The 22,685-nt window shown below is 53.3% G+C and overlaps 1 protein-coding gene and 1 long non-coding RNA gene across 3 annotated transcripts in view; both read right to left on the bottom strand.

Moving 5' to 3' along the window:
* LOC119092082 (uncharacterized) overlaps positions 1-22,685 on the bottom strand; it is a 95,511-nt gene that overhangs the window by 59,214 nt on the left and 13,612 nt on the right. Inside the window, exons 1-3 of one of the 2 annotated variants that reach the window (XR_005093499.1) lie at positions 22,080-22,153; positions 14,597-14,679; positions 831-864 (exon numbers count right to left, since the gene is read on the bottom strand). This is a non-coding gene — a long non-coding RNA (uncharacterized LOC119092082). Of the gene's footprint in view, positions 1-830; positions 865-14,596; positions 14,680-22,079; positions 22,154-22,685 lie in introns of those variants that run through there. The other variant, XR_005093496.1, reaches the window with a different exon arrangement.
* LOC119092081 (guanine nucleotide-binding protein G(i) subunit alpha) lies at positions 9,636-12,494 on the bottom strand. The gene has a single exon (XM_037215056.1). The coding sequence runs from the start codon at positions 12,078-12,080 to the stop codon at positions 11,016-11,018; it is 1,065 nt and encodes a 354-aa protein (XP_037070951.1). The 5' UTR covers positions 12,081-12,494; the 3' UTR covers positions 9,636-11,015.

Here is a 22,685-nt window from a genome sequence, read left to right as displayed (position 1 = left end):
TTGAGACTGCCGTCCTCATCTAGGGTGTCAGCTGTGCCGTCTTGTGTAGCCAACACACCAGACGAGGACGAACGTCCGAACAATTAGTCGATCTGTGATACCAACGCCTGGTCTCAAGCCTTCCATCAACTACAACGAAAGTACAATAAGTACGGCTTCTGAAGCGGGCAGCGTCGACTACTGGTTACTGAATGAAAGACAGAGAAGCATAAGCCATTCCAAACAGCTCGTCACTGCTAGTTATCAATTGTGTTCAGTGTTGGAAACTTCCCGTGACTCCCATGAGGATGAACATTTGCTATGTTAAGTAAGCTGAATGATGTTATATAACCACGCCGTGACCCAAAACTTTATCCAATTAGGACATTTCCGAAAATTTTCCTGCCTCCATATGCGACATTTGGAGAGTTGGTCGAAGCATTGAAACGACTTCTCTGTCAGGTAGAGCACCTGGAGTCCCTCCATAGGACGCCACCCGGCTGATCTGCCTTACTCCCCGCGCTGCCGAAATGTAGAAGTGGCGGGATATCGCGCTCTCAATTAAAGGGACTAGACCCTACAAGTGTGTGAGACTGATAACGTCGCAGATAGTCTCCCTTGCCTGCATCGTGCCCATGGCTCTTCTGGACCTCTCGGCATAGCGGAAACCAGTCAGAGCTGGCGCAGAGCATCTGCGTATAGTACTGCATCAGGATCGTCCTCAGCCGTGAGAAGCATTCCATTTGTATCCTACACTCATTGCTGCTAGTGGCCGAGAGAGACAACGAAACAGCTCGTGTCGGAGAGGATTCCAGCGCACCAGGGAGCTGATGCACCGCACAAAGCCTCACCTCGTTCGATATCCGATATCCGAGTGGTATCATCCTGAAACAAACAGATGATTGCTGTTAGAAACGCCGAGAACGGTTCATAATGTTCCGTGGTAGATGTGTGGGCACCAAAGGCAGTCATTATCTGCGCCCAACGCGCGCGTGAAGGCGGTGAGTTTGCTCAGTCTAATTGTAGATAAATATGGGGTCAAGACAGAGACGCAACGCGACAGAAGCAAACACAGCGAAGGTGAGATTATAATGTCTTTTGTCACTAATGACATGATTGTTGCCAGAAAAGGTAGTGCATATTCCGCGCTAACTCGGACCAACATGATGCAACTGGTCGTCCGTTAAACGAAGACGTGGAACAGCCTCTCTTTTGTACACGTACAAACGCGGGCCCAACGATTGCGGCTGCGGCTGGAGCCACTGCTGGCGCTGCTGCTGCAGTTAAGCCACCGTCACAGCGGCTTCCGCAGCCTCACGAGCCGCTGTCAGCGCGGCCGCTGCTGCCGCTGCTGCCGCTGTCCCTGCGCTCGCTCACGCTGGCACCGCGGCCACCTTCATCGCTACCATGGCCGTTACCGTGCTGCCTTCTTGGAGCGTTCGTGCCGGCAGGAGAAACACGTGACGGCTGGCGCGGCGATTCGACTAGGGCTGGGCCTAATCCGTGGGTGCACCGACATCTCGGTGCAGGACAATATCTGGATTTGCCGAATTCAATGCAAATATTGTCACGATGAAGGGCATGGTGGTCTTATCATGTCCGCAAACTCGGAGACGTTCCACAGCCGGTCCGTCCACGGCCCGGCAACAATACGGCAGCATTCGGATCAGGCTATTGTGTCTAGCTTGACGTACTAATGCTAACATCTGTCAACAAAGACTTTCAAAAAAGCGACCAATCAACGGACGACCGGTGCAGAGGCGAGGCCACGAGTTTCTGATCGGGGGGGGGGGGGGGGAAGCACAGTGAGCACGTACCATGCCAATTTCTTGCTTTCTTTCGGGAGCCACCTATAGCGAAAAACGGGAAAAATCCGGGTCTGACGGCTGGGGCGTGAATACGTACCACACCCCCTCCCCCTCCCCACTGGCGGCGCCCCTGCAACACTCCACGTCAGTAACACGTCGGGAGAGGGTGTCTTGTACGCACGGTCGAGGCCATGTATAGCGGCGGTCCTCGGCCCCGCACCACCACCTGCGGATTCTCTGCAGGCCGTCCCAAGGCCAAGGTCGCTGCCTCCGGTGTCGTACACTATCGGACGCGTTCCAGAAGCGTCGCCAGCATTCTACGTCCGAGGGGCCCATTTGATGGACCGGGAGGACGCCGCTGGTTCTCGGCAGGGATCGGAGGGGGGGGGGGCAGGGGGGACAGACTGACTGGTGGCGACCTGAGCGACCGAACAGCTGAAATCGTTGCTTAAAACCGGGGTCCACCACTGGCCTGGAGAAGGGAGGAAGCATACTCTATGAGCCCCACAGCCAACGCCCCTGCGGTGCTCCGTGCGGTTTCATGCCAGTCGTTCCCGATGGGCGCGGCGAACATCCCCGCAGTCTGAGGCATCACATGAAGTGCGACAGCACAGACCAAAAACGGTAACGTTTTGGCCGCGAATTGCCCACATGAAAAGTACTTCTAATGGGCGAAACGGCATGCAGACCGTTCGCGTGGAGTGGTCTGGACTATCTTAACTGTAGTCCGAGCTCCAAAGCGCTGAAATCTGGCATAAATCTTCGCCCCCACGCCGAGCCTTGCAAAATAAACTGTAATGTGTACAACCTATACGATCAAAAAATTTATAAGCCCTTTACATTTTCAGCTCTTGCAGCAGTGCCCAGATCCTCGTACAAAGCGTGAATACACAGCGGGAACGAGCACAGCCGTCCAAGGCCAGCGGCCAGGGTCGCGCGGCGTGCGTGGCGCTGCCGGCCGCGCCGCCGAACGCGTCCCATTTGGCCGACCTCCCGGCGGAACACGGACGCCGAAGCGTCGGCGACGCCACCCAGCGCCGACGCGGGCGCAGTCCCTCAGAAGGGTGTCCGGCGGTCAGCAGTATCGAGAGGGAGCGGCAGCAAAAGCTGCGTCGCTGACCCGATCTGAGCAGGGCCGGCCACTGCCACGGCGCGCCGAGCCAATCAAGGGCGGCGGGTGCTGGGCCTTGAGCCGAGACGGCCGGCTCGAATGCCATGGACGCTGCGTACCACCGGTCGGCTGGCTGCTCCAGCCACGTCGACTGCCAGCGGCCTGCCTCCCAGAGAGGCGGGACGGGGGGGGGGGGGGGGGGTATCGGCGCCAGGCAGCGTTCGGGCGAGCCGGGCTCAGCAGAACTGGACCGGGCGGTGACCTTGACACAGTTTGGCGCCCGGCAAGGTGAACAAAAACACGCAACCATCGTAGCCACTCGGGCCTTGCACATTACGCAGAAAATGAGCTGACTGAAAATGTCCCCCCCCCCCCCTCCTGGCACAGGCGAAATAAAACGGAGGTTTTCTGTCAAGATATATGTGCAAAAATGCCCGCCACCAACTCGGAAGTGAGCACAGAAACGCGCGTGCAACATAAATCGAAACGTAAATAATGATCACTTCGCACACCGCTGGTGGTACTTACTTGGTAAATCGCTGGTGATATTACAGTGTAAGCTGCCTGAACCACCGACAATTCTCCAGTGGTCGTCCAGACCCACACAGTCCACTCAGCCAAGCGCCGGCCAGTCCTCGTTGTGCAGTACACTCAGGCTCCAAAAGAAATCGGCTCGGGTCAGGTCAGGTCAGGTCGGTCCGGCCGGTCGTCGGAGGCTGGTCGGCACACCCGTCCCCGTCTGCGCCGCGCGCCGCACTGACTGACTTTCACACGGCCGGCTCGGCTGACCTTGCACGAGCCAGGCGTCGCTGGCAGCAAGGCCGGCACCGGCCGCCGACGACGGGCAGAGGTGGTTGCTGGCCAGGGGTCGCACCCCTTACGGCCAAGCGGCCCCACCAGAGGGTAGAGGTGGCCACAGCACCTGCTGGCCGGGGGTCGCGCCCCTCACGGCTCAGCGGCCGCGCCAGAGGGTAGAGGTGGCCACAGTCACCGCTGGCCGGGGGTCGCACCCCTTACGGCCAAGCGTCGCTGGCAGAGGGTAGAGGTGGCCACAGCATCTGCTGGCCGGTGGTCGCACCCCTCACGGCCCAGAGGCCCCGCCAGAGGGTAGAGGTGGCCACATCGGCTACCGGCCAGGGGTCGCATCTCTCACGGCCCAGCGGCCCCGCCAGAGGGTGGAGGTGGCCAAATCGGCTGCTGGCCGGTGGTCTCATCTCTCACGGCCCAGAGGCCACGCCAGGGGGTAGAGGTGGCTACAGCACCTGCCGGCCAGGGGTCGCAACCCTCACGGCCCAGCGGCCACGCCAGGGGGTGGAGGTGGCCCACCGAGCCCTCCGGTTAAGGGTCTCACCCCTCACGGTCCCACGGTCCCGCCAGAGGTCAGAGGTAGTTGTACAGAACTGGATGAAAGGTCAAGAAAATATTTTTAAAGTACAGCAGAATTTTTTGTTGTAAATATAATGTGACTCAGGGTACACTGCATTAAAATAAGCAGAAGATGATTCTTCAGTATCTCTCGTGCCAAATTCACGCAAGCCTTGATTGCCAGAGACACACGAATGTTTATGTCAAACTGTCTCATGCGTCTTGATGATCGGGTTATCGACAATAACGAATGGCTTATACCTGAATTTTCAGCAGATGTTTGGTGTAAACATAAGAGTGAAGTCCAAAATCACAGGTGTTCGTGGTATGTTCGTTCTGTTCGTTATATGCTAAGCCATGTTATGGTCGTTATGTTCGTTACAGGGCTTTTCTTTGTCCTGAAATCATTCTGTAAAGCGGTATTTAGCATAATCATATTAGACATTGGGACATGTCTTGGAACTGATAGGAGACCTGACAGATAACACCAGTGAGCTGGACGCCACTGAATGAGGTCGGTCACGTGACTCATGATATCACTCGCCATCCGAAATAGGTCAAGAATTACCAGAATCTTATTTATTTTTTAGATAAGTACCTGTAAGATCCAAGCTATTGCAGACTATCAGACACAGGCACACTTTTCACTTCCGTGCGGCAACGACTTAAAACGCTGTCTGCCTGCATCCTGTCGCCATTTGTATTTGATTTCGAAATTAACTGTGTGGCATAAATTGTAGCTCGGACCGTGCTGATAACGACGTAAAACATACAAGGATGGATAGTGCTACGAACGACCGCATTTCAGAAATCGATAGCAGACACAGCTATCAGTCTGTGGGACTTGAAGTCTGTCTGAAGTTTACGTATGCTCCAGCGCAGTTATCTTACACCTATGTTTGGTTCCGCAAGATAATTACCTTTCACGGCATCATAGTTTTCTCCTCCCAAAAAAACGATTGACATAGATATCACTTGCATGGGTCCCGATTATCTGGGCTACTCGGATTAAATCCGAAATCTGAGCTCACTCATCGACGGAAAAGGATTTTTTTGCTTTTTGTTTTATGTTTTTGCGACTTTAAGCCGCTTGTGTTGGCCCCGTTGATCCAACTTAAGCCCAATATATTGAATGTGTTGAGGAGATGATCTGGATTACCTGTAAGATCGTTTTTGATTTGAAAAGAAAACGAGCATTGATGTTTCCCAGCGCACGCAAAATACAACAAATGATTATTCTATGGACTGTGTTCATAAAATTCGAATGGACTTTGCGCAAAGTATGCCATATGCGTACTACACACATTCCTGGGCATTTTGAACCACCTTGGAGATGGCAGTGGGCGACTGCGATGGCCGGCAACCGAGCCCTGTACGAGCCAGCTTTAACCATACCCAACTGTCTTTTCATCTGCATAACTCCATCTACATAGCTATGTCCTTTTAATCTTTGCAAAAGCCTACGCATCACCGGAACTCTGTGTTACATGAAAAGCTCTGATAACATTGTGCTGCGCAGTCACTGGAAATTTCAGTGAGTGCCCATGTTGCCGCGCAGGCACTTATCCTTTGCGCCAAAATTTGGTAATTTGAAGCTATGCACCTCCTTGCCCTACGAACATGAGTGTCACAGCTGTGTGAAACGTGGACTTGTGTGTTCTGTAGCCGCTGTAACTGGTTCGAGTCCCTAGGTCAGCATCAAGTGAGGAAATTTGGAAAACCACATAACCGCACATTGCAAATTTGATAGCAGTTTGCCATTGTCCATTCTAATGGCATACAATTATATTTGTTCCGTTATATCTTTCTGGAAATGAGCGGCTGTGTGGGACGTAACGCGTTGGGACAGCCCATACATTGCGTTACACAGTTTCACCATATTTAACCGCTCCCCCTGCTGGCTATACTTTGGCTACGCTGAGCAAAACCCTTCCTTTCTTCAGGTTACGCCGTGTTAAGCGCGACGTCCTAAAAAGGTTATGCTGATGACGTCATCAAACTATGACGCGTTGAGGAGAATATTTACTCAACAGAGTATTGTGCTGTCTAGAGCAGTCTTTTCCGCTTGAAAAGCGTTCCAATAGTTATAAGTGAGCTTGTTTCATCGCACCTAATGCTTGCTTCAATATCTTCAAATGCGAAACATTCCCTTTAAGTCACGAAACCAAGTGGGTCAAGAAATCTTGTTTTGATCAGCTGCCCATGAAAACGAATTGATAGTTGCCTAAGAGCCATTTAGCGACTCTGAGAACATCATAACACTTACGGTCATTGATAAATATTACCAAGGCATTGTGTATCCAGGCAATAAGTCACCAACTAATGACTGTTCTGACTTACTTTAAAGCTGCGGCTGCCAATGACTGACCGCCTTCGGATCACGTTCGGGGTCTCTAAATCGCTTGCAAGACGTCGCTATTGAACGCAATATCTATCAGCCAACAAGACCATGTGGGAATACACACAGCTCAGCTTTCCAACGCGATGGTTCCTGTGTGGTGGAATGCGTCTTATTGGATAATAAGTTGGACCGTATCGTCTTACACCTGTCTGGATGTCCTGTGGTGTTGTCGCCACATGACAACCAGACAGTGCATCTGTACGGAAGTGCAGAAGATCATTGTCAACGAGGGGACGTTGACACTTGAACAAAAGTTGGGCAATACCTTACATGGCAAGGCTTGGCAAAATTTTCTTTAAAAATGAGTTCCGTACAAGCACTTGTGGAACGTTCCGTCTTTAAAAGTGGGTCTGGTCAAGGGTTATTTAAAGAAGGGGGCCAAATGCGCGCCTGAAAATTCTGCGTACTTTTTTCATCCCAAAGCGTCAACTGTTGAGCAGAATGTCGTGACTAACTATTGGGGACGCAGTATATCATCATCTCCCTCACTTAGATGCTTAGACCGTCAATTACAATTAGAGAGACCTGTTCTCACTAAGGAAGACACAAAGGGCTCCCCAGCCCTCCGGCTGTTTTTCCCCATGTGGCCATCCGTTCGCTAAACCAATCTCCGCAGCCATTGGCGCTGGCACGGCACAGATTCAGGGTGGAACTCTACACTGGACCAGCGAGCAGAGCTGACCTGGGTTCGGTAACGACGAGGCAAGAGGACAGGCCGGCGCTTGGTGTGACGCTGACCCTCTGGCCGGCGCTTGGTGTGACGCTGACCCTCTGGCCAGGCGCTTGGTGTGACGCTGACCCTCTGGCCAGGCGCTTGGTGTGACGCTGACCCTCTGGCCAGGCGCTTGGTGTGACGCTGACCCTCTGGCCAGGCGCTTGGTGTGACGCTGACCCTCTGGCCAGGGCTTGGTGTGACGCTGACCCTCTGGCCGGCGCTTGGTGTGACGCTGACCCTCTGGCCAGGCGCTTGGTGTGACGCTGACCCTCTGGCCAGGCGCTTGGTGTGACGCTGACCCTCTGGCCAGGCGCTTGGTGTGACGCTGACCCTCTGGCCAGGCGCTTGGTGTGACGCTGACCCTCTGGCGGCGCTTGGTGTGACGCTGACCCTCTGGCCAGGCGCTTGGTGTGACGCTAACCCTCTGGCCAGGCGCTTCATCACGAGTCACGCGTGCGAGGACGCACAGCGCTGTGCAGCGCGTTCCCTCCATGAGCGTCACAGACATGATGTTTCGCCCCGGCAACAGCTGCGGCGAGACCCCTCCGTCTCTCGTGGCTGCTTGTTTGTTTGCTTGGAGAAGTTTGTGCTGTTGACTGTTAATAACTCTGATCGCGAGCGTGCTTTGACGTCGAATGTCCTTTTCTTTGAACAAAGACAGCGAGCGGTGGCAAATGTGGTAACTTGTAGATATGTGGCAGGACGGGCTATGGTGAGAAACGTGCAATCACATCAAGTAAGTCAATGTGGCGATAAGCGGAACACTTGGAGAAAAGCCATGCAAAATTCATCGTGGAAAAACGATATTGCCATTCCTAACCAGACCAGCCGCAATCGTCTGCAAAGCAACGCCGCGGCGTGCACAATGGGCAACCCGCCCAAAACAAGGTAGGGAAAGGCACACAGTCAGAAAACTACCGGACGGCTAAGGAGCGTTGCTCAAGACTTGTTCGTTATCTACTGTTTGTTCGCCGATGTAGGCGGCCTGCCTTTTTGTGTTGTCTCCGATGGCTTTTTCGTTTCGTAGTTTCTGCATTTTACAGCACTGATGCTTGATCATGCTGCCCCGTGCTGTAGTCGGTATGTCTTGCTAGGTGTTCCAACATTTCAAGCTGCCCCTGACTCCGTTATGAGTTAGCAGAAAGTATCAACTCAATTCAACTCTTTTAATGCGCTTGCAATCACCGGGTTCTCTTTAAAATAGTGTTACCAGGACAAGGGGCATCGTTATGTATTAAAGAACCGTCGATGAAGTCAGCGGAATTGCTGCATTTTTCAAGAGCAAAGCTGAGCACGTTGAATCCAGAGGTTTCCCATAGGATTACCCCAAACGCGAATATCATGAAAAGAGGCACATTACATACCCCAGCAGAACGGACGTCATGTATATTCTGACATTTTTCGAGGCCGTTCCTGTCATGAAAGGTCCCATGGGATACAGGGATTCACTTCGCTGGCAAGGAGGTAGCAACGGCCAGCTGCGGATTTATTTCTTCCTTTAAATCTGCAAATGGGACAAAATCTACACTACGCGAGCAACACAAATATGCTGTCTTCATGACTAATACCGAGCATGTCAGCATTTTGGCAAAGCTGTACGCCTGCCGCATGTGCGAGCAGCGCATACAGGGACTCAGGCATAGAACTAAAGGCCTGTAAACAGCCTACTAAGATGCCCATGCCCGGTCTGTACAACCGGTCTGCATCCCCGACCGCATCAATGAAGCAGGGCGAGGTTATATTGACAAGCTGTGGAGTAGGCTATAGGTGAGCCCCTGTGGAGCGAAACCCGTCCCACTCCCACGATTTACCTGACGCGTGGCGCATACACCTCTGAAATATAGCGCACACGTGTGTGGCGCGCCGGCGCTCGGCACGTGTCGCGCCGTCCGCGGGCCGCGGCCGCCGCCGCCAGGTGTCGTGCCGCTCGCCGCCGCCGCCAGGTGTCGTACTCGGACTTCCGCGTGGGCCGCCGGCCGTCTCGGGATCCATACTGAGCGGCCGGGACGGCTGCGCGCCGGCCGACCAGACCAGACCGCACGGCACCCGGCCCGCCGACGGGGAGGGCACGCGACAGCACGCGCGTGGGACGCCGGCGACGAGCTGGAGGAGAGGAGACGGCTCCGGTGCGGAGGCCGACTCGGCAGAGCTCCCTGGCGAGGGTCACACACGGCTGCGTACCTTCGCGATACCGCGATTCTGAGAACAGCGTCCTGCTGCGTACGCTGCCAGTTTATGCAGAGCCTGCACTCTCACATCGATAGGCGGGACGATCATCATCCAAGTCATCAAGATATACCCTCTGTGTATCAGATATCCACGTCTCCCATCAGGTAGTCTCGTATGATTGGGTTCCCACAGAAGCCTTCTCAATTAACTGCCGGTTTTTGTCTTCAGGCTCTGACAGTGTACAATGCCATTTAATTGGCAGATAATTACCAGCAACGGTTAAATGAACAGGTGAAAAAGCTCGGAATTAATTGAAGAGGGCCAGAACAGGCCATCACCGACCAAAACGACACGTAGCATGACTGTGTTTCCAATGTATTTGATTTGATGCCATTAACCTAGCGTACACAGTCTCCCTCCATGTGCATGACCTAGCCGCCCTGCAAGCATCTTCGTATATCGTGAACAATGAGTGCTCCGAAACATCTACAGAATTCAATGACGACCATGTCCTCAGTCTTATGGCTAGCCATTCCTCGTAACCATCGTCACGTTACGATCAGCGCTCGTTGAGCATGAACGTTGCATCGATACACATACGAGAACAGTTTCGGGTTCATAACCGGAATAAGTATTGCCACTTGGCGGTGTTTCCTTAAAACAGCAGTCGCTTAAATTATCAGAGCAAAAAGGTACACCAAACTGCTAACCATCGCATCAAAATGATGCCTTTATTTCAGGGTATCTTCTTCGGTTCAGATGGCGCTTCTTTGTCTCCGCATGTCAGCGTCACTAAGACAGCTTCACCTCGCAAAGTTCACATCTAACATGGCTTTTCTTCGCATGGGCGTGTTTGTCTTCATAGCTGTTTACCCTTTCCGTCGCAAACTTGAAGTTTCAAAAAGGCTTTATTTTCAGAATGTCGTGGACAGGTGGTTAGTACGTGCAACATAGGTCACATCAACAATAAGACTCGGTTGCTTTTACCACTTACGCAGCAAGTAAGCAAGTTAACTTCGTTTAGCACAACAATATGTTGTAAACTGTATTTCGTTCTGGTGTCATGACGGGTTAAAGCACTTAACGCTTGCCAATACTGTTATTAACGTATAAAATTTATGGATATGAAAATAACAATTCAGACAACTTGCAATGTGCATACCAATGTGTACTTTGACTTCTCATATAAGTTCAGGAAAAAAAACAACTTTAAATCGTGTGAATTACTCTGGAGGGGAGTGCTGGCACGACCCATTTCGTTCTTGAAAAACATTGTTCAGCTGTATCCTCTTCCCTCCTTGAAAAATTACGCACCATTCCTTAAAAGTATACGGCCATTCACAAAGGCTGCCCTCTGCTCATGACTACGCATCTTGAAAGCTTTTCCATGCATGTTCACCTGCATCCAAGCATCCTGAAAGCTGAAAGCTATCGCATCGAATCAGATTGCTACAATCTAGTGCACAGCTAGAACAGACCGGCATTTTTCATATTTTCCTGAAGAATCATCTCCGCCACAACATGGAACACGAGTTGAATGTTTTCCGTATTGGTTGCGCACGTAAAGAACACGTGAATATTCTTGTCGGTCCTCACGGCCACGTCCAGAAACATCTTCTGCACGAAAACCGACGCCGAATCGTAGTCGTTATCGCCCTTGTACGCCGGGAAGAAGTCGACCATCTTGCTGACACGCAGCTTCTCCCTGAACACGTCACTCTTGTTGAGGATGACGAAGAAGGTGCTGTTAGCGAGCCAGTGGCTATTCCACAGCGCGTCAAAGATGTTGAGCGACTCGGTCATCTGGTTGAGGTCATTCTTCTCCGCGTCGAACATGTCGTACGACGACAGCGCGACGCAGAAGAGCACGGCCGTCACGTCCTGGAAGCAGTGGATCCACTTACGGCGTTCCGACCTCTGCCCGCCAACGTCGATCAGGCGGAAGGAGACACCGCGGATCAGCACCGACTGGTCGATGATGCTGAGCGTCTGCGCCCGACAGTGCAGGATGTCCTGCTCGGAAGGCACGTAGCCGTGGCTTGAGAGGCGTGGCAGGTGTCGCAGGAAGTAGACAGCCGCGTCGCTCAGCTGGAACTCGTGGCACCGCCGGTACGCCTCCTGCACGCCCGCATCCTGCCAGATCTTCTGCGCCAACTTGCCCAGCGCCGGATTCAGCGACACTTCCGGCGGCGTCATTGACATGAAGGCGTTGATGTCGTCCTCCAAGCCGGGGTCGCCCAGCTCGATGCCCAGCTTCCACAAGCCCTGGATGAGGCCGGCCATGCCGTCGATGGTGTTGTTGTGGATGGTCTGTCGGCTCAGCAGGCGCTCCTTCTCCTCGTAGGCGCTGCCGTGGATGATGCGAATCTGCTTCATTAGCGTGCTCTTGCCAGTGCCGGCGCTGCCGAGGAACAGCAGCTTCACCTCATTCTTCTGCACGCTCTCGGCCTCGCGCGGCGTCCTATTGACGAAGCAGATGAGCGCTTCGCCCGTCACCTGCTGCGAGCCGACTTGACTCGGCGCACACCCCATCTGCGGCTGGTGCGTCCGTCTGATACGCGCCTCGGACTCGCTGGGTCGGGTCCTTGCGGTCAGGCTCGGTCAGGGGTCAGACCCGGGGGCAGGGGCAGTCAGGACAGTCAAGCCCAGTCAGCGGGCGGTCAGGCCAGGTCATCAAGGCTCCAGACCCGTTCTCTCACGACCGCCGCAGCAGGAGGTATGGCCGCCGAGCAGGGTCCGGCCTGGCGCGCTGACACTGGTGAGCCGTCTCATTCTCGCCGACGCTGGGTCACACGCCGAGACGTCTGAGTCGCTGTGTCTGCTCCGTTTTGAGGCTGAGATGCTCTGCGTCAGGTAGTCGGCGCGGGTTCTGTGCTCGGCTTGTTATCAACTCACTGGCGATCGGAACGGCAAGTTCGGCACCGCGCGCTCCTGGTCTTTACGGTAAGCCCGCTCCACACGGCTCACACGGCTGTCGCGGAAGTTCACTGACTTCACGCCCCGGTGAAATCATTTGCTCTGACGTACCGGCGCTTGACAGGGTACTTAAAAGTCCATTTGAATACACCATGTGTCACATAGTACTCAACTATCGGCCTGTACTGAAGTCACTCACAAAGGTCGACCGGTCGGCGGACGGCTGCCTTTACAGCGCGAAGGTGACCGCCTCCTTGCAAACTGACGGGATAGCGAGATGGTTATGTTCACTTGCTCGATATCAGTCGCCATGACAACCGGATGACAACGCTTTGGTTGCCACCACGCCCCTGGTGACGTTAGCAGATCTGGGCAGTATCAGTGGCCGGTGCGCGCGGTTATGTCCATCCTCACCGCCAGGGAGAGCTTGCATGTAGCGGTGGGACAATTATGGTGTGCTTTCGATGGCTGCTAATGCAAACCATGAAAATGTCCAGCCTCGATATGGTTGATCACAGCCACAGAAACGCCATACTGACATGGCCACCTGTCACCTCTGTTCACGTTGGTGCGTAAGCTCATACTACAAGTGTATGCACGTAATCACATTGCCGGGTTATTGTCCTTTGATAGCAACAGATTAAATCTAAATAGTTTAGATTGAAACAAAATAATCACCGCAGAAACATGCAGCCAAGTTTAACGTAAAAAGACGTGTATCGTGCATGAATGCATCTAGGTTCAACGGTTTCAAGATCACACACTGATATGACCTCCAAACTGGTGTTCTTACTGTCGGCATGAGTTCATATTTTGACTGAAAGTGTCCTGATGTGTTCAAGTCTTTGCCAAATTCATTTGAATTCCTTCTTTATCCGTTAACTTCCTGTATCTTTCTTCAATGAATTGTAAGATGTTCCCCCGGAATAACAATTTCCGAAAAGAGATAGATCAAACTGGTACAATACTATTAGCATCTTCCTGCAAATGGCTTCATCCGCACGAAGTAAGGCTCCGAAATGCGCGGTGTTACCATCGTGTATTTTCAACAGAACAGATGGCAGAGTGCTGTCATCTCTAATACACCAGCACACACAGCTCTTTATCGCTTCCCACGTGTAAAAATATGAGTTCCGTATGTATCACGACATGCTGCTATCGTTCTGACATTAGGCCGTTGGGCACGTATAATACGAAAGTGGCTCTTAAACTGGTGGGTGAAGCCAAGTACTTTGTATAGAAGTATGGGCAATAACCATGAATAAGTGTCCAATGTCTTCGACAAGTATTCAAAGTTGCCCACGTTCCGATGATAATAATTATCAAGATAGTAGATCTCATAGGCAATGACGTAGTTCTCATAATGCTCTGACCTACTTGCAGCCGACATAAATGCATCAGACTACATTCCATTTCAGAAGGAAAACCCGCACACAAAGTTTACTAGCATCAAACGGAGGGTCACAAATCGCCAATCGCTGTCTCACGAGCATGTGAGATGAAAGCGGCGCGATCGCCCTTGCCTATGCTGATATTGCGTCATCGCCTTTCGCCCTTGCGGTGCGTGAAAGACGAAATCGCGCGAGTTTCAAACTTGACAATTTGGCATGGCTCGCTGCCAGTCCTGCGTGAGTCACCGGTCCCGTAAGCACCCTCGGACTCATTATCCTGCCCTGAGGTTCGGTTGTCGGCCCCAGTCCAAAGGATGTTCATCCGCATCTGGGACATCACTGAAGGCACCCACTGTATTGCTCTGATGTCCAGCAACTGTCCGTTTTAACAGTACTAGAGTGCGTTCGCATTTTTGTGTAAAGTCAGTTCGAAGAAGTTCAGGAAGATTTTAGTCGGGTATACATCGAAGTACCAAACCTCATTCCAGACCACAATCGATCGGCAAACGCCATCGACCGAGCGTGGTGTTGGTGTGCACTGCACACGCATGCTTGAGGTCCGCACGCGAGTGTGTGAGTTTGGGGTGATGTCAATCAGCTTAATAAAACGACCAGCTTAAGTCTGGCAGCCAATCTGGCAGGTGGCGTACAACACGCTGCCCTGCAATTGTCCGCTAACTCCATTTAATGGCGGCATTCACGACTCCGAAAAACAAAACAGGGTCTCCCTTGGGGACTAACCTCTTGATCGTGATTGCCGTTCACTGGCTTCAGAAGATCGTTCGAAGAGTGGTTTAAAGATCTTGGTAAAAAGGTCAGCACGTCTGAAACGAAAGAGCGGACATACATTTCAGGCAAGAACCAAGCATATGACAACACAGTCTTGCAGTTGAATACTTTTTGACAATATTGGACTGTGGAGGAAACTCCCAGTAACGTTTGGACCAGCCTTATAAAATTTGCTTCAGCTTCCATGAGTCATTCACATCGCACGCATCCAAATGATAGTCATCAGCAGAGGAGAACCAAGATCATACGCCAGCAGTGAGAGTATTGATGGGTAGTCGATGTGGCATGGCAAGCGTGGCAGTGAGAGCATTGATGGGTAACGTGGCATGGCAAGCAGTGAGAGTATTGATGGGTAGATAATGTGGCATGGCAAGCGTGACAGTGAGCATACCAACTTAAAGCCTTTATTGCTCAGCCATATCGACCTTTGGACGAGCTATTAAAACCCAAAGTTGCATTCCGGTATTTACAAACGTGTTACCAAACCCAGGGCGGCCATGAGCCTGAGGTAGTCAAAAGGTATGAGAGTAGATAGGCAAAAAACGGTGTGGGACGTCAGGACAGCTTGCAGACCCCATGACATTCAAGATTCCCCAAATGATCCACCCCCCCCCCCCCCCCTCTTTTTCCTTCCGGATGTCTCGTAGCCCTTGGTACCCATACGCCAAGGGCTGCGAGACGCTTCAGCGTCCGGCACACACAGGATCCAACCTCTCCCCCCTCCTCCGGATGTCTCGTAGCCCTTGGTACCCAGACGCCAAGGGCTGTGAGACGCTTCAGCGTCCAGCGCACATAGGATCCAACCCCTCCCCCTCCGGATGTATCGTAGCCCTTGGGACCTAGAGGCCAAGAGTTGCGAGATGCTTCAGCGGCCGGTGCACTGAGAAGGCTCGAAAGTTTCAGGGAGCCCCGGGAGACTCAGGGGAGCTTAGATCGAGCTGAGGAGCTTGGTTACGGTCCAGAGGTGGACAAGATCGATGCCACAGTCCATGTGTCCGGAGCACAGCGGAGGGCCTTTGAGCAGCCACTGCTCGGGAAACAATTATTGACAGCACAATATAACACTAGCAATGTGCCATTGAACATAACGCAAATGACATAGAATGTTATCAAATATATCGAATATAACAAGCCATATAACACGACTATATTACAGTGTCCTCTTGGTTGGAGTTTTTGAAAGGTGGTCTGAAGAGACATACATTTACCAACTACTCTCCATTCGGTTTGTGTCGCTTGCGTCAGCTGATGATGCCTCCGAGATGATTACACGAACGTTACAATATTTGCACATCGTGAGAATCAAACGTAATCTAGCTGTAATTCAAAATATAACGGAATGTACTAAAACGAAGTCACGCCTTAGTAACAGCAGCCTGAATATTGCATTAACTGGATATCAATTCAGACTTTGCACGAATGAACGGAGCTGTTGCCTATTCCTGAAATGCTGCTGCTGAAAAATGAAGTGCTGCCGTGAAAATGATTCGAGTCACACTAAATACGTTGTTAAAGGCAGCGTACTCCAGGATAAAAACACCTAGAGCAGATCCATTTCAAATTGGTATTCAAACAAACAACCGAAATGTATTTGTCTGAATGGCGTTTTTACCGAATGTAATTAACCGAATATTTTTTTGTCGACGTGGACTTTTGTCGCCGTGTTAATAAGACGAAATGCTTTAAGTCGAACGGTAATTTGCCGACATTTCTTTTTGCCGGCGTACCAAAGTGACGAAATGTTGTCATAATGTTGTCATAATAAAGGGAGTCACAATCCATATTTATCTAATGCCAATTGGCCGAAGTCTTCTCTGGTTGAACGCCAATGGGCCAGTGGTCAGTTAAGAAAGGATCGGTCAAACGCCATTTGGGAAGTTGTTCTGGAACCTATAAGAAGCCAGGCATTGCAAATACGCATGCACATCTACCCAATGCTGTCACAGATTGCCGCTGCCCTTTGATCATGATACACATCACCGAATGACAACTGGTCACATGGCCTCCGTGGTGTGCATTGGCAAAGCACATCATCGCACGCGCGACTGGTGGAACGGCCACCCCATCATCGGGTGGGGTGGCCGTTGGTGGGGTGGCCATCGGCCCAGGCAGAGGAGCAATCCAACGGGGCTGCTCTCAGCTGCCCTGCCGCGAGGTTGCGGTCCTCGACGAGGTCAGGTCGGCGCCAGCAACAAGGTCGCAGAGGCCCCACCGGCTGGGGTGGGCCGCAGGGACGGCGCGACCCGCTCGGCGCTCGTGATACACACGTGGAGCACGTGCTCGTGCCAGGAAGAGACAGCTGGCGCAAGCGAGGCCAGACAACCGAGAGTGCGGGTCACGTGACCCGGCCACGGCTTGTGACGCTCGCGTCACACGGTCTGGCTACCTGCGACAGCCGGGGAGAGCTTCAGCCGGCTGTTAGCTCGCAACTTCAGACGGTGATTGCACGTTAAAGGGAATGTTTCACAGCTGAAGATATTGAAACAAACATCAGATATGATGAAACAAGCTCACTTATAACTATTGGTGTACTTTTTAAGTGGACAAGACTGTTCTAGACAGCACAATTCTCTTTGAGGTAATATGGTTCTTATCGCGGAATGGTTTGGTGACGTCAGCCGTACCTTGCACAACATTGATTGAGGGCCAGTTGACGGTCGGTACATCTGGTAATCGCGCTCACGAACGCCGTATATGAACGACTCGACAACATCTTGTTAATGGCCTTCATCACCGCATGACTTGTCGAATAGCAGGATTTTAATGACGTTATGACGTCACAAATGACGAGGTGATTTTAAGCCGCAGTGCTCCCTCCGCCAAACCTTTCCCCATGTTCGCGGGCGTATAGCTCAGAAACTAGAGGGGCTTCGGTCTCAGGAAGAGCAGGATTGTGAACAGCACGGAAAGGTCTTCGAGATGGCTATTTCAGTTCAAAAATCGATATAAATGTGGATCACTCCCTTAAAAGTAGCTTTGAGACAGCAGACAGCACTATACATATGTACACAATTTTCTTCTAGATTGGAGCGCGTCAAGACTTCTTGCACCATTAGACAATATGCCATTCATTCAGCTGCATGGACAGGGTTACACCTGAAAACGTTGCTAGTAGCGGTAGCTGCCTGCTGAGAATTGCAGCGTACGAATTACCACACGGCCCCTGGTCAGTGCTGGCAGGCATAGCTATGCTTTATCACTCCTGCCGAAGTGTCACCCATGGGCCGAGCTTTGTACCTCTTCCGAGGGGTCGTCATCTTCCCCTGCCATGTTTGTCCTGCCCCCACCTCGAAATGCAGGCCGAGTCACCAAAAAGCCACTAAGATGACTACATACACGGTACCAAAAGCTGAAAAAGTAAATTACTGTCGGATCTCGAGCAGCTTGCGAAAATGACGCCTTCTTTCACTGCGCTTTACGTTGCATAAATAGCATTCGTTTCCTGGCCTCATTCGCCGCGTTGCACGTCACCGACGGGCTGAAGCCGGCGTGCCAATCGTTGATAGTCATTGACCCTGGCTAACGAGCCATACCATTACGAACAGCACCCTTTTCCTCACAACCAGCGCAGACGCCGGACACTAAAAAAAAAAACAACAGAGCCAACGCCGCGCTCCGTTTGCAGTGAATCAAGCCAAAGCCAGAGCCGGGGACGCGTCTGCGCAGGATTCGGCGCCAGGCCGGCCGGCACGCAGCCGAGCCGCCAGCCGAGCGGCCGGCGCCGCCGGCGGTCGGCGGCGGGCGCGCGCGGTTCAAGGCGAGCCCGGCCGGCGCGCGCCGTCACCGGCGAACAGCACGGTGCGGGTCAGGGCTGGAGCCCGTACAGCCATTCCGAATCATCAGCAGTCAAGGTGACGGCGCTTTTTAGCTGGCCGAACGCAACAGAGGCCGCGGGCCGAATCCCGCCCGAGCAGCACAGATGCAGCTCGAAGGCGCGTGATGCCTCGGCTCAGTTCACGCCCGCTGCCTCCTCCGGGAACGGACAACGCGCAACACCGGGAGGAGAACGCGCTCGTCGCTCCGCCGCGGTGCATCCCTCAACGACGTAAAGTCTGCACGCGCGCCTCCGCTAACTCCGGCGCCGCCGTGGAGAACGGGCAAGCACGACCTCGCTGCGAGCAGGCACTGCGACATCGCCGCCAGAAACGCCTCCTTGCAGCCTCGGTGCACCCGCTCCCGGCAGGCCACGACGGGCCGCCGCCCCTCCGGCCGCCGGCGCTTGTTGCGGAGGTCAGTGCTCCCGGAAGCGACGGCGGCGGGCCGCGGCGCCGCCGCAGCCATGAACGGGGTAGGGGATTATCCCCAAGCGGCTGGCGGCGCGGCCGGGTGACCAGCACGGTCAGGGTCGGCCCCGCAGCGGCCGGGGGGGGGGGGGGGTGGGGGTGGACGGCCCACGCGGCCGCCGCCGCGTGGGCCGCCGGGCGAAGGGTGGGGGCCGGCGTGGCGCGCTGGGCAGAGTGCCACACAGGAAACGCTTTGGTGACAGTCAGGCTCGATCTTCGGCGGCCAGTCCGGCGGCCTGGGTGGAAAGGTTCTCCTTACTTGCAGTGCCCCAGGAGGTGAAGCCGCAAGCGCCATCTGACGCGCCTGCTTTTAACGAGAACTGTGATTTCCCACAGCAAAAGTTATGCTCGGTTTGGTGGTGGAGCCCATCCAACCACGTAAGACGCTCGCCGCCGACGTTCACATGTTTCCCATTCGCCGCATGACCACGCCCCCCACCACACACGCACACACATGCAGCGCGCAGGAGGAGCGCCTTGCCAACGGCGCGTCCATTCGGCACACGTGCGGCAGCGTACCGTCTGGCCGGTTGCCAGGTGGGGAGCGGGCAGGGCCGGCCGCTGCGGCCGGCCCAGCCCCGCCCGCCGCCGCCGCCGGAGGGCGTGAGGGAGGCGGCCGGCCCCCAGCGCGCCAGCCGGCGCTGGTGCGCCGCCTGCGAGCACGCCCTGGGAATGACCCGTCGATCACAAAAGGGACGCGCGCCGCCTGTGGCGGGGACACAACCGCAGGCAAATGTCACGCTCGGGGCAGGCTGTAATGCAATTCTGACAGAGGTGAGGCCGATGAGGCTTCGACCCGCGCGATTTGACCGGCGGCGCCTCTGCTTCACGGTGTGGTCACTGACGGCCATCACAGACTGGGCGTGCTTTCCAGCTCGGAGCAAGTGGAATTTTGAGCCTCAAAAACTGCAAATATTCGGCGGACCCCATGCGTAGCATTCTTCATTATGCACACACACACACACACACACACACACACACACACACACACACACACACACACACACACACACACACACACCACACACACACACACACACACCACACACACACCCACCCACACCCACACACACACACCCACACACACCCACACACACACACACACACACACAACCACACACACACACACACACACCACACACACACACACACACACACACCACACACACACACCAACCCACACCACCCACACACCCACACACACACCACACACACACACACACAACACACACCACACACACACCACACACACACACACACACACAACACACACAACCACACACACACCACACACACACCCCACACACACACACACACACACCCACACACACACACACACACACACCACACACACACACACACACACACACACACACCACACACCCACACACACACACACACCACCCACACACACCACACACACACACCACCCACACACAACACCACACACACCACACACCACCACACACACACACACACACACCACAACACACACACCACACACACACCACACACACACACACACCACACACCACACACACACACACACACACTATATATATATATATATATATATATATATATATATATATATATATATATATATAACAATATATTTGGTTACAATCCCCACGTAATATAAAATCATGTCATCTTACTAGGGCCGTGGTATTGAGCATGGTAATGATCCAATCCTTTCCAATTAGGCACTAAACAACAATTGGGATAGGACCAACATCGCGATCGTTAAAAATCGATGTTCCCGGCTACGGAAACTGAATCTGGATATGTCGTAGGACACCAGACCGGACCAGTCATGCATGTGACTGTTGTCTGGTTCACCAATCTACCACGAGTCTGTGGCAAGCAGCACGAAGTCGGCCTGTTCGCGGACCCAGATCCGGACTGCAAGGGCCAAGCGGACGGCACAGATCCGGACTGCAAGGGCCGAGCAGACGGCACAGATCCGGACTGCAAGGGCCAAGCAGACGGTACAGATCCGGACTGCAAGGGCGAGCAGACGGCACAGATCCGGACTGCACGGGCCGAGCAGACGGTACAGATCCGGACTGCAAGGGCCGAGCAGACGGCACAGATCCGGACTGCAAGGGCCGAGCAGACGGCACAGATCCGGACTGCAAGGGCCGAGCAGACGGCACAGATCCGGACTGCAAGGGCCGAGCAGACGGCACAGATCCGGACTGCAAGGCCAAGCAGGCGGCACAGATAAGCAGGGGGCTCATACGAGCCGCGGCAAGCAAAGCAAAGCACAGACGAACGAGCCAGGTCTGGCAAAAGTAGATCTCCACTAAGCGCACACTAACGCAATGGGTGTTAGGGTGCGCCGGCGTCGAGAGCCGGACGTCTGCGGGAGAGACCGGCCGGCGCTGTGACCTCGGTCTTTGACGTGGTCGGACGCAGACCGGGTCGAGCGGACCTGTGCGGATCGCTGTCGACACTTGACGAAGGTCATGGTTGAAACACATCCTGGCCGGTGCAGGGGAGTGGCTTCCACGTTCAGGCGAATTCAAAACGAGTCCAGAAAATGTCGTTCAGTGATCACAATGTTATCAACTGAGATCAGTTATCACTGTTACCACACACATGTTATCACTGAGACCAGAAAATAGTCCGGTTTGGCAAAGATGTCAACACATTGACCGACTTTTAGAATATTCGATAGCTAGCTTTTGCATCATATTTTGTGCCAGCCTGGGCCCATAGTCCGACAGTTCTTGTCCAACTAAATATCATGCGCCGGGTAGAAAATTTAATATAATTCTCAACCCATAAAACCACAATCCAATCGCACAGGTCTCCATTTTTTATTCTGAAAACCTGAGGGCCCAACACAGATGGTTGCTGGTTGAATATTTTTGGTCAAAATCTCAAGCTCTAGCTTTCCTGAATTGTGATTCTGAGCCGGGCATTGGGGTGATAGCATTTGATTGATTTGATTTGCTTAATAAAAAAATGCGTTCCATACGGTCAGGCTTCCAATGTTGTATTAAAGTAGCCACTAATTAGAACATAGTAGCCTCCAACTACGTCTGCCGGGTTGTCCCAGAGCACCGGGGTGCCATAACCGCAGCAAGAAGCATGTCACTGTGAGCGACTCATTCACGGCAGCACCTCCCATTGACTTTCCTCACCGCAAGTGTTCCTGGCCAGAGCACCCGTCCAGCCGCTGGTTCCGTATGCTTGACCTCTGGCTGCAGTGTTGCGGCCTAAACCGAAGAACTGTGGGAAAATTTAAAGGTGTATCATTTACTCTGCGTATTTTAAGCGGACTGAAATGTTGGCTAGCAGCCAATCGGCGTAAGCAATAGATCCGTTGCGATACGCAAAATGAAATAGAATAAATCCTTTGAGATCAATGAATGCTCGCCGGTCCGGGCCCAGCGGTCAGGTCTCGCTACAGCTTCAGCATCCCGACCCCACGGCTGAAAGGAGTGCCCGCCTGGGCCGCGTTCCCATTCGCAAGGTACCTACCCTAAGTGCCACCTATGACGCCGCAAAAGCAACGTATACCCTAAGCAACTATCCTCCTAGCCGCAGAACTAATGTGACGCACTTGACTACGATGGCATAGGCCCGCAACTTATGACGCGGCATTTGGCAATGGGGAACGCGGCCCTGGCAAGTGGAAAACACCACCGTAGCTTCCATGACATACAAAAAGGAGAGCTCTGTGACCTCATCTTCGCCCTTGTTGCTTCATTTAGGGCTCTAATCCGCAAACCGTCCGAATCCGCCGG

Source organism: Pollicipes pollicipes, unplaced genomic scaffold (genome assembly GCF_011947565.3).
Source record: "Pollicipes pollicipes isolate AB1234 unplaced genomic scaffold, Ppol_2.1 Scaffold_3447;HRSCAF=4054_pilon_pilon_pilon, whole genome shotgun sequence".
Lineage (NCBI taxonomy): Eukaryota > Metazoa > Arthropoda > Thecostraca > Pollicipedomorpha > Pollicipedidae > Pollicipes > Pollicipes pollicipes.
Note: the sequence above shows the minus strand (reverse complement) of the source record. Positions and strands in the feature narration are given on the sequence as shown.